This window comes from Octodon degus, unplaced genomic scaffold, assembly GCF_000260255.1.
Source record: "Octodon degus isolate 3935 unplaced genomic scaffold, OctDeg1.0 scaffold00090, whole genome shotgun sequence".
Taxonomy (NCBI): Eukaryota; Metazoa; Chordata; class Mammalia; order Rodentia; family Octodontidae; genus Octodon; species Octodon degus.
In genome coordinates, this window is record NW_004524666.1 from 10565412 (window position 1) to 10578156 (window position 12745).

A 12745-nucleotide genomic window follows, 5' to 3' on the forward strand; every position below is an offset into this window, starting at 1 on the left:
TAGGGAGGCCAAATCAGGGGATTGTATTTGTTAGGAGAGATAATTGACTGATAAGGGTTTTTCTGAACTGATGAGATGAGATGTGATGAGAATATGCAGGTTATGAGAGGAGTATAACATGATCATCATATGTCTGATAATTTTCAGAGCTTCTGTAAGCATTAAGGCTATAGGCAGGGAGGGCAGCTAACCTAAGCCAGTGGGATCAAGTTGTTTGGACAGGAAAGCAACTGGGTGTGGACTTGGCCTCTGGGACAGAATGGTGACTGTGTGACTGCCATGCTATAGATCTTATAGACAGAAAGATTAAATACAGTATGGCAAAGCCAGGTCTAGAGCTAGTTTCAGATCTTCTTTTTGGATCTGGAAGGAAGAGTTAGGAAAGTCTTTATGATCTACAGTTAAGCTGGGTCCCTTTCTGCAAGCTTATATAAGAGCTTAGTAAAGAGGGCAAAGCCAGGAAACCAAAGACACAAGTATCCTACCACCTCAGGAAAGGAGAGAAGTAGTTGCTTTGTGGTGGGAAATTGGGATCTGAGAAATTAATCAGACATGACAGGGAAGGAGGGTCTGAGTGTGTTCTTGCAGAATAATGCCCAGATAAGTGACAGATGGAGAGGAGGTTTTAGTCTTGGATGAAGACATCTGGTAATGCTTTGTTTCTAAGTGTTGTACGAGGAAGAGAATATTCTCTTGGAGGATTCCTAAGAGGGGTTTCAGAGAAGGAGATCATCTACATGTTCCCATATGTATGAGTTTGGAAATGGATGGGTAGAAGGAGAGAAGATCATGGGCACATGGCTGGCAAAAATAGTGGGGACTGTCTCTGAAGCCCTGTGACAAGGCAGTCAATGTCAGCTGTTGGGACCTGAGAGTGTCAGGGTCCATCCAGATGAAGTTGAAGAGAGAAAAAAGGAATAATGAAGGAAGCACACTTCAAATCAGGGACTGAGTAATGGGTAATAGATGGGGGCATACAAGATAAAAGGGTGCCTGGGCTGGGCACCACAGGATAGGTAGAAAGGACTATTTGGTAGATAGTACCTTGCACCAACCTGTATGTGCCATCTGTTTTCCATGCAGGGAGAATGGGGGTATTATAGGAAGAGTTGATAAGAACCATTGCCTCTAAGGAGGCAATGGGAACTTTGGGTAAGAACCAAGAAAGAGAAAAGAGAGTGGCAAGAAAAGCAGGATAAATGCTTGGAATGGTCAAAGGGACAGGTAGAATATCTCATCCAAGGAGGGGACAGAGAAAGTAGGAACAATGAGAAAAGAGTGGGATAGAAAAACTGTTGATCTAATTGACATCAAATTGGAGGTGTTTTAAAAGGCCTGAAACTGCCATGAGTAACCACAATAGAAGTTGGGGCCAAGGAGACTGGTCATGCAAGAGTTACCCAAAGCTTGGCACCTGATCTGGTCCAGGGATTCACTGGAGCTTCTGGCAGCCACCCATCACCAACCTAAAGATGTCTGGGGGAAAGCTGGGCAGGGTGCCCTCAGAGCTGACTGGTGCCCTCAGAGCTGACTGCTGGGGCAGAGCCAGCACAGGGGAGTCTGGCTTCCTGTGAGGGCCTAACTGGCTGGAGCATGGCTGTTTTTTTTTTTTTTAAACCCAACTCACCTTATTTATTTATTTATTTATTTATTTATTTTGTGTTGGGGGGGCAGCTCAGCCCACCAGGGGGCAGGGCTGGCTGGCATGTGGTGCTGGGGGATTGAACCATGGTCCCTGTGCTTTGCTAAGCTTGTTCTAAGTAGGTGCCTTAGACCACTGAGCCATCTCACCAGCCCCTGGAGCATGGCTTTGAAGGGATCTTTGACTGTGGGCATTCTTTGGCCCAGTGACCAGATTTATGGCAGTTGAAGCTGGGTTGAATGGGACCTCCACTCCTAGATTTTTGAGGAATATGCACACTGATTTCCATAGTGGTTGTACCAGTCTACACTCCCATCAACAGTAGAGAAGCGTACCTTTTCCTGCAGTCCCTCCAGGGTTTGTAATTGGTTGAGCCATTCTTTCTGGGGTCAGGAGCTAGCCTTAGTCTTAGTAGGTAAGAAAGGATGGCTCGTGCCTAATGAGATAATGGCTTGTTTATATGCTAGGTCTCAGAAGGGTGGTACTAATAATCTCAAACTTTCATTTATCACTTAGGGAAGTATGTAAATCTAGCCTTTGTGACTTTAATCTTCTTCAGAAGCACCTCCGGTCATAGTTCTGATGTGTTCTCATATTCTGTACTGCCTTCCTCAAGGGCCCAGCCCTATCTTGACTGCTTATAATAGTTCTACCTAATTCAGCTGTCTATATCCATCTTACACAAAGTCCTTACTCAGCACGGAAACGGTGGGTTTTTTTTGTTGTTGTTTGTTTGTTTGTTTCTTGTTTTCATAAAGGTTCTTGTTTCCATACTAAGTGTTGCAAAAAAAGTATATTAAAAAATTTAAAATAGGGCCAGGGAGATGGCTCAGTGGAATAAGCGCTTCTTTGGCAAGCTCAAGGGCCTGAGTGCAATCCCTGGTTCCATCAAAAAAAAAAAAATTAAAATAATCAGTTTTCTGAACTGGGTGTGGCAGTGCACATTGGTAATCCCAGCACTGGGAGGGCTGAGGCAGGAGGATTATGAGTTTGAGACCAGCTTGGGCTACACAGTGAGCTCCAGGCCAGCCTGAACTGTATAGCAATACCCTGTTTCAAAAACACAAAAAGAAAAAAAATCCGTTTTTTTTTTGTATTGTCTCAATTTAAATGAAATTTCTCATGTGAGTACTATCTCTCTCCTGGATGTCTAATTGTTTAGGTTTTGTTATTGATCATTATCTTGATGCTTCAGGGGCTTCCAATGAAAATTTCAGGATACACTTTAGAAATCACTGGGATGGAAAGGCATACGGAGGAAGGAGTCATGTCCAGCGGCTGTTCTTAAGGGACTGGAATAGCAATTTTACCCAACTGGCTCCAGACGTGTGTACAGGTATAGTAGCTGGACCTGTCAGCAGGGGTCAGTGATTAGAGGCCACTTTGCATGTTGAGCTTTTATTACTACTACCTTTACATCCCTTTGGTTGTGCTTTTCTGCTGGTGGTCCAAGACCACGCCAAAGTGAGGTGCATTCATCAAAATTAACCTCTTGCTATCTATCAGGGTCAGTTAAGGCCCAGATCCAAACTGAGCATTCCCACAAATTGGTGTCCTGCTCCACTTCCTTATTAGAGTTATCGCCTGGAACTAGGTCTTGTGTTTAGCTGAAACTGCAGTTTTGGACCCAGATCTGTTTCTGAACTACTGTTACCTTGTCCATATATGGTCACTGATCCTCTGACCCTGGGTAGGTTGTTTCTTTTTGTCTTCCTGGCTGTGAACAGGACGCAGATTGCTGCTATGAGGACTGAAGTGTTACCTGGTGCAAGGTGACCCATGAGGCTCAGCTAATATTTGTACAATGAAAGATAACAGGCAGGCCACAGAACCTCAGATTTGGGGGGACCAAAGGCAGGGCTTTCTTTAAAGCCAGCATAAGTGTAAGATCTTTAGACTCTCTACCCAGGAAACCCATGAAAAAGATTGAGGCCCTACTTTGTATTCCATGACACAAATTTTATCCCTGAAAATTTGTCCAAATCTTACCTTCTTCTACCTCCTCCTTCTCCTCCTTACTAAATTTACAAATCCTTCCTATTTCCAGCTGTTGAGACATTATGTTTTGTTTTGGTTTTGGTTTTTTGTTTGTTTGTTTGTTTGTTTGTTTTTGTTTTTCCAGAACAGGGGACTGAACTCAGGCCCTTGTGCTTGCCAGGCAAGTGCTTATTCTACTGAGCCATCTCCCCGGCCCCGAGACATTATGTTTGAGAAGTGAGAGTACCTCTAGGGGCCAACCCCCCAGCAGGCTCCTTCAGCAGCCAGATCACAGCAGTTCAGTACTTACTATGCCTCTTTTAGCCTATTCTTTTTCTCCTCTCCTAAGCATATTTCTCTAATGGACTCCAGGAAGCTGCATCTACTGCAGACCCGCCATCTGATGTGCCTTCTGTTGTACCTACATTTGAAATGCCATAGCTGATGCTGTCGTGACGGATGCAAAGCAGGTACAGCAGAGCCCCAGCTCAACAACGTATTTGTGTCTTTTCACAATACATTCATTTCTGACCAGCTGGCCTTTTTGGCGAACAGCATCTTCACCTATACATACTCTTCTAAATCCAGAAATTTGAGCGGTCTTCCATTTTCACAAGACAGCGTTTTTAGAACCTAAAGATTAGAGGAAGTTGACCTTTCCAGTTTAACAGTCCAGATGTGCTATTCTTGAAAGTGGAATGTCGCTGTCATTCTCTGCGGAGAACCTCTGGGCCCGGGAGGGTTGCAGCCCCAGCTCCCTCTCCCCCAGGAAGGAGGCATACAGGACAGCGGGGTGAACCAGCGCAGCGCGCTCCCTGTCCGGGGCACCGCCACTGCCTTCGGCTCAGGCTCCGGGGCCGAGACCTGGAGGAGCCGCTGCGTTTGGAATTTCCAGGAATCCTTGTCTCAGATGGGCATGGGTGGCATTTCTTTTTATTATTCCAGTACCTTCCTCAGCTGATGTTCTCCCCAGGGGTGACGCTGGATCCCCAGGCTTGGCATCTCACCCTTGAATCCCCGGTTCTGAGCCTGCAGTTCCATTTGGTTCCACCGCTCGGCGCCAGTTCACCCGTCTCGGTGCTGCCAAGCTAGACAGCAGCGTCTGGTGGCCCAGGCAACCGAGTCACAGTCAGGATGGAGCCAAGGTACAGCTCGGCTGCAAGGCTCCTTTCCGGAAACCAAGACTTGTACCAGATGGAGCGCGCGCTCCTGGTCTCCCGCAACGCTCTTGCGGTTCAAAGTCCGCTTTGGAGAGGTCGGGATGCAGGACGGTCCCTGTGGGGAGGCAGCGCTGGGAAGGACCTGTGGGCCTGGAGGCGCGGGGCTCAGCGCTCCACAGGGTCCGGAGAAGAAAAACTCGGAGACTGCAAGGCCACCTCCTCGTCGCCGTCACCGCAAAACTGGAGCTGGAAGCGGAGTCCGGTGGGGCCGGACCCCCGGCTGCTGCGCAGCAGCTCCTCCAGGCCTCGGCCCCGGAGCCTGAGCCGAAGGCAGTGGCGGTGCCCCGGACAGGGAGCGCGCTGCGCTGGCTCACCACCGCGGTCCTGTATGCCTCCTTCCTGGGGATGGTGAGAGCTGGGGCTGCAACCCTCCCGGGCCCAGAGGATCTCCGCAGAGAGCGCGGCCCTCCCAGTCGGAGTCTCATGTTGGTCCCTGCACACTGTCTATCACTTTGGGTCAATAGCTATCTGTCTGGGCCTCGGTTTCCTCAGCTAACATGCGGGCCCAGCCGTGGTCAGAAGGGCTGCTGACAAGTGGGAAACTGATTTTCCTAGTCTGTTTTCCAATGCAGCTAAACTTCCTTCATGTTCTGGGTTCAATGGGGAGATACAACAGAGGTTTGCAGGTTTCTAGCTACTATTCTACTGCATGCCAAATTATCACACAGGAAAGTGATTTTTCTCTTCCTAATATCCTGACCAAATTCAGCCAAGCACTTAATTTTGCAGCTGGGAAATATAAGCCCCAGGGGGAATTCCAGATCGCACAGCTGGTTAATTAGTACAGCCAGGAAACCCCCAACTCTGCCCATAATTCTACATTAATCAAGACGTTGAATCCTTGTGTTTTTCTTGGAGCAAGATGCATGGCAAGAAGTGCCTTTAACCAAAGCTCTGGCCTGTCCCTCAATTCAATATTTGCAGGAATTTTTCTCTCATTACTGGACAATTGTGACCCAGGGGAATTGGAGGGGTGAGTTCTGTGAGGAGTCCCTAGAAAACTGTAATTGTTTCTTAGAGTTTTGGGGTGGGATGGGGGAGGGAAATAGACTGGAACGAGAAAAAAAAAATCACTTCAAAGCCACCACTGTGTGCCAGATCTTGTAGATTCTTTTAGGGATGAAGTACAATTGTTAAGTCCTGGTACTGTGCATCTGGGATCCCATGTCTGGCCCTGCTTAGGAAAAGGACACAAGCTCAGTGCCTCAGAAAACTGAGAACAGAGCCAGTTATTCAGTTATTCTTTTTTCTTTTTCTTTTTTTTTTGCGGAACCAGGGATTGAACTCAGGCCCTTGTGCTTGCCACTTATTCCACTAAGCCATTCCCCAGCCTCTGAGCCAGTTATTCTTCAGCTAGAGACAAGTTTGAAACTTTATTTTCTGTAAAGAGTTCAAGGAATTTCCTCTTGAAGTACTTTTCCAAAGGAAGTGAGTGTAGGAGGGTACCCTGCTGTAACACCTGAAAACAAGAGGTTGGACAAGTTAATTTTAGCACTTGGAAATAGTACAGATTCCGAATGCTCTATCCAGAAACATGGCCGGCGGTGTCTACACACAGAACAAGAAAGTGACACACAGAAGCAGCTTGACCAGCCACAGCTCGCTGATCCTTGCACATTTAGGAGCAGCATGCAGCCTGGGATTGCCTGAACCTTTGGCTGCTCAGCTACTTGTTTCACAAACAGGCAGGTTGCGATGCTGACAAATTAGTACCCCAAATACACAGGCAGATTCAGGCCAGATCTAACGTAACAGTCTATACTGTTGGTCAGCCTCCCCCCGCTGAGGCTTCAGAGAAGTCTTGGGCACTTGACCCTTTGTGTCACCACTATAATTAACTGAGAGGGTCTAACTCTGTAGTCCACAGTTGACAATAGGAAGTGATTTGAGTGACTCTTGGTGCTTCACATTTCTGTTGTTTTGGTGTACAGAGGATGGCTGCACAGAGAACAACTCAGGGCACACAACACACTGGGGAGACTTGAGGATGGCTCTCGGGAGATGCAACATCACGGATATCTTGGTATATCGGTAATATCCAGAAGCTAAAGAACCCCCTTAACTGGTGTCTCCATGAGCCCAACTGCTCAAAATCAAGCCAGTCAGAGTTCACACAATAAAGAGAGCTCAACCATATTTAGCCTCACTGCTCAAAGTCTTTGTTCAGACAATGATGTTGACTAAGGACCATAGGTGGCTGTAAAACAGCTTGATCCAAATAAGTATCCATGTGTGCAGCTAGACTCCTATGACTCACAAGTCATAGGAACCTGGACACCCACTAACCATGAAGGTTAGAGAGCCTTGGAACTCCTGGCCTGCCACCCACCACTCAGGATCTTTGCAAACCAACTGTTTCTTGTTTCTGGGAACACGTCTCGTGCTCCTCCCCCTGAGAACTTTCCTTAATGTGTTCAGTTGTGGTGTGGAGAGAAAGTGTACTGTTATCAGCCATGTCCTTGTACATTGCTTTGTCTTTTCAGTATGGGGTTTGAGCTCTGGCCTCGTGCATGCTCGCAAATGCTCCACCAACTGAGCTACACCCCCACTGCTCAGCCATATTTAAATTACTCTTTCTGTAGTGCTGAAATAAAAGGAAATTGTGGCACAGTGTTCAGTTTCATCCAATGCCACCCATAAGCCCCAAGCATGGACAAGGAAGACATCTAAAGCTAAATTTTGTTCCTCTAAGTGCTTCTTTGAACATGAAAATTTTCATTCATCCGTCAGAGAGCAGCTTCTATCCTTCTGAACCAGATCTAAGAGATCTGGTTGCATACAGATCCAAATTTCCCCCTACCTGGCCTGTTTGCTTCAGATTCTATGCAAGGGGTGCCCAAGGACTGCCAAGAGGGGAATTTTCCTTACTGGAAACTAATTCATCTTTATCTACTTCAAAGTAGATGTAATTGTGGATATTGAGTGGTTTGGCCTCTGAATATCCAAGGGGTGGGAAGTTTTAAGGAAAACTACTCAGAAGGCAGGGGTAAGTCAGTCCAAAGAGCAAGCTCTGAAGCAGTGCCGTCAGGAACGGAGTAATTTGTCTGCAGATTCAATCTAGATTCTTAGGGCCTGAACAGTGCGCCACCTAGTGGCAGTTTTGCAGAGGTCAGTTACATTTCTTGGGCCCTCTGTCTTCACTGCTTGACAAAGGTCCAGGGGGACCCTACTCTTTGTGTTCCTTCAATAGCAAGCTGTAAGGAGCATAACCTGATTTAGTAGAAAGGGGTCTTCCTGGATTTAATGCAGTAACATCATACAAGAATTTGCTTGTTCCCAGGTAAAGTAATCGGTGGGCTTTGTGAGTGCGAAGTCTGGAACCACGTTACACCTTTTGCAGACATCACTCAGCTTTTCTCTATTTGCTACTGGTCAGGTAACTAAAGGTCAGGGCACTATTTGCAGGGAGTTTGAGAGCAAGGCACAGTGATGACTGGATTATCAAGGAAAGCTTTCCACTTTTCCCTGGACTTTCAGGTGATTAATTGGAACATGGAATGGCATTGGCAGTAGTGGAACTGAACCCTGATTTAGGGCGATCAGCCTGCAAACCCCACAGGTGCTCTGGTTTCTTCCCACAGAATGCACCCCTGCCAAAGCTATCATTACAATCCCATGTATTTTCCTGTATGGCAAAGGAAGGGATTTGGACAACAGAAACAGAGAGGTCTTTGATACTGACACACAAGCCTTGATCTGTGTTCTTGGTAAAGCTCTGAATATATAAGATTCCCTTTGCTTCTGGTGAGAAGCATCCCTGGCCAGCTTATTCTGAGGTCCCTAACAGTTGAGCAGCTTCCAGAGCCAGTGGGATGTCCCAGTTGTGAGATGCAGATTCAAGATCAATGCCTTGAAGTTTTGCTGCAGAGAAAAACCTGGGATGGCCGCATCTAACAAAGTCGAGGCACACATTTTCTGGTGTTTTCACAAGATCCACTGTCTGGGATTTAGATTAAGAAAATTCTGGTTGATATCATTTGGTAAGACAAGAAAGGCTTCTTTTCTCCCTGAAAATATGCTTTGGGATAATGCACGAAAGCCTTGTGCTACTGAGTCAACTGGGTTGTGAGTTACATGAGATGTGAGAGGCTCTGGCGTGAGGGGCTTGGGCTTCCTGTAACTACTTTAAGAGGGGTCAGTCTGTGTTCTCCAGTGGGAGTGGATCCCTGCCGCAAATTGCTAGCACCTTTGACTAAGGCACCTGATCAGATTCCTCTGCTTAGCCTAATGTGCCATTGTGTTTGCGACACCTTATTTAACTCTCCTCTGACTTGTGCCGTGAAACTAGTAACTCTCTTACTAGAGGATTTTCTAGAAAAGCCCAACAGTAACAAGACTTTTTAGTCACTGTAACTTCTGTTGCAGTGTCAGCCTTTCTCTGTAGGAATGCTTCTGCATAACCAGAAAATATACACTGAAGATGGCAAGTGAATGAAATTCTTGTAGATTTGCTCAAAGGACCCAGTAGGTACTTTTTATGATCTTATCAGAATGATGGGTTTGACAACCAAACATTAGTTTGAAGGCTTTTTAAAAATAATTTTTAGGGGCAGGGGAGATAGCTAAGCAGAATAAGCGCTTGCCTGGCAAGCACATGGTCCTGAGTTCAATCAGCGCTACCGAAAAAAAAATTAAATTTTTATGTCATCAGTCAACCATGATGAGTTGTGAATACAGAGTTTTTAATAATGGAAGGTATAAAGATTCAGCAAAGACCAGAAGCCAGCCAAGCTTTCCATGAGCCCACACTTAGAATGCAAATGCAAACATGAATTTTGTTTCTCTAGCTCTCTGCACAGCACTGTTTATTAAATGGTTATGATAGGTGATTAGACCTGGATCAGTCTTGTAGAGGATGCTCGAGTTGCGCATCAACGATTTCCTCCCTAGCTGACTCAGCAGGAAAACCTGCAAGTCATTTCCTTAGTATACAATTAATTCTTGCTGCACTTTAATTTGGATTAAACATCAGCTTGAGGTTGATGAGCCAGGGAGTTTGTTGACTGAGAATTCTAGGCCAGGCCAATGGAGTGGTTCTGAGTTACCTGAAACCTGCTCTTGACAGAGAGAGAGTCCTTTTCACGAATGTCCCTGAACTCCAAGCTAATGGTGGTTCAGCAAATTACCAGGTGACTTACTGACCTGTCTGAGAGTGACAAGACTTAAAAGGGACCTGGTCAAAGATTTGATGAGCATTTATAACAATAGTGATGCAACTGACAAGAAAATTTGGCTATTTCTGTTGCAGATAAATATTTCTTAAATGAATTGGGTCTTGATAGGCTGCTAGTGCCAACTTCAACTTGAGCTCATGTGACCCTCCTGCCTCAGCCTCCTAAGTACCTGTTAGTACAGATGCATGGCACTGTGTGCTACAAATGATTAATAATTATGACAGACAGTATTATAGGGCTATTTGATTTTTACATATTCATAAAATAGTCATACAAATATATCTGAAAGAAATTTTATCATTACTCATTATTTAACAATGTTTCCAATGTAATTTAATATATGAAACATCTCTTTTTAAGAGATATTCTTCTGAGGTAGTCCATGAGCCCATCTTTTTTTTTTTTTTTTTCCATACAAGGGATCAAATTCAGGACCTTGAACTTGCTATACCATGAGCCCATCTTGAAAATCATAAAATTAAATCAAGATCAAGAAAAGTCTTACAGCTGGCCAGATAGCTCAGCAGACTAAAGTGCCTGCTTAGGCAGAGCTCAGTGGATGTGATTTGATCCCGGGCATGCTGTGCCTCTGCCCCATCCCTGGGGGCGCGCTGAAATGGTGATTGAGGCTGGGCGTGGTGGTGCACGCCTGTAATCCCAGTGCTTAGAAGGCTGTAAACAGGAGAACCACTGAAATCCAATCTATATAGTGAGACCCTGTAGAGCCTATACTAAATACATTTTAAAAAATCTTAACTTAGAATTTGGTTTTTGGAAGAGCCCTCACATCATTAAAAGTTTAAAACATTTATCAAAGTTAGATCACAGGTCACCTTGTACAGGATGTCATTTAAACAAAGAGATATTAGCCCCTCACAGGCAAATATAGAAAATTGTGTGGATACTAAAAAAGCCTTAGCTCACTTTTTAAAAAAAAATTTATTTGGCACAGGGTCTTACTACTCAGCTCAGCTTCTTAGCGATCCTCCTGACTCAGCCTCCCCAGTGCTGGGATTGCAGACATGTGCCACCAAGCCCAGTCTCGGTGGCCAGCTCAGGGCCCCCGGGGCATACCGTACTGGGGGTGAAACCTGGGTCCTGGTTCTTGCCTAAGCAGGTGCTTAGTCCACTGAGCTATCTCACCAGCCCTAGCCTTAGGTGTTTTAATTGAGAAGACTCAGTTTACTTAGTCTTAGGAATCAAACAGAGACAACACAGAAGACATTAACATATCAAAACATGCATCTTTGCTTCATAGGCCAATGATGCCAAATAGAAGCAGAAATTCTTGAAAATCTTACTAGGAAATGACAACATCCTGATACACCCCCCCCCCCACAACAAAAGGAAATGACTAAAGTACCATGCAAACTTGACTTGAAAGAGAGAATGAAGTTCTAGTTTTGCAGTGTACTGTTGATATTAATTTTTACTGTTTTAAAAAAACTAGTGCATAATTCTCCGCTAATCTTAGTCAGCTTTGCCACACTAAAGATTCTTTTCACAGGCTCATCTTCTACAAATTTTCTGCAGTGTTCCTATGCATTCCTTTATTTTTTTCTTTCCAGTGCTAAGAATTGAACTCAGGACTTTTTCACTCTAGTCCTTTAAAGAAAATTTTGAGACAGGGCTAATCCATTCAAGAGTTCCTTGTAAATTCTCCTTCTTTATATTTCTAATAAAAACTCTCAAAAAAAAAAAACCCTCTCCTAACATGAAAATAGTTTTATTAAACAGAACTTTCTCTCTTTCTTTTCTTTTTCTTCTATTACAAGGAATTGAACCTAGGACTTTTGCACTGAACTACACCTCCAAGTTTTATTTTGAGATGGGGTCTTATTGAATAGCTAAATGTCCAGGCTGGACTTGAACCTGTGATCCTCCTGCCTCAGCTGTCCAGAGTGCTGGAATTAGAGATATGTGCCACCACACCCAGCTTCCTAACCTTTAGTGGCCTTGTCTCCAGTGAGCACTAGGAAGTGAGCTGTGTGAAAGTTACACCAGCAGTCTGCCAATTGGCAAATCTCTGAATCCTAACTTCTGGAAACCTGTACTCTCATGGTGCGACTTTGCAAGGTGGCATAAAATCTGTGTTTTCTACTAGTCCAAAATGTCTTTAGTCTCTGTAATGATAAACAGTAAAGTAGGAAATATATTATCACTGGCCCCTTGGGTTTTGTCTTGATTAGCTCTAAGAATTAAGTTGTTCTTTGTATAGATATCTCTAAGCCCTAATCTTTCACTTACGATCATAAGTAAGAATGGTAAAACCTGGTACAGGCAACATATCTTTTGCATGAGAAGTTTTACCTTACTTTGCTTTGTGGTGCTGGGGTGGAACCCAGGAGTGCTTTCCCACTGAGAAACATCCCTAGCATTATTTAATTTTCACCTTAAAAGAGGATGTCACTAAGTAGCCCAGGCTGGGCTTCACTTTACAATACTCATGCATCTTAATGCTGGGTTTAACTCACTTCAATTTAACAATTATGCCTGGATTGCTTATACAAATGAGACATTAATCAGCTAGTCACCACAACTTATTTTTCTTACTGACAAATTTTGTACTGTACACATAGCATAAACTTATCTGACCAGTAAACCTAGGTAGGAAAAATTGTAATTCTGTATTGTATTAATGCTTAAAACCCTGAAAATTGGGGCCGGGGAGATGGCTCAGTGGAATAAGCGTTTCCCTGGCAAGCGCAAGGGTCTGAGTTCAAACCCCGGTT

At 44.7% G+C, this 12745-nt stretch overlaps 1 protein-coding gene across 1 annotated transcript in view; it reads left to right on the forward strand.

The window, feature by feature from the left end:
* LOC101575858 (sodium-dependent glucose transporter 1B-like) overlaps window positions 1-12745 on the forward strand; it is a 49513-nt gene that overhangs the window by 29356 nt on the left and 7412 nt on the right. Inside the window, exon 2 of the mRNA XM_012516067.2 lies at window positions 4655-5187. Within this exon, the coding sequence (XP_012371521.1) occupies window positions 4655-5187 (533 nt within the window). The remainder of the gene's footprint in view (window positions 1-4654; window positions 5188-12745) is intronic.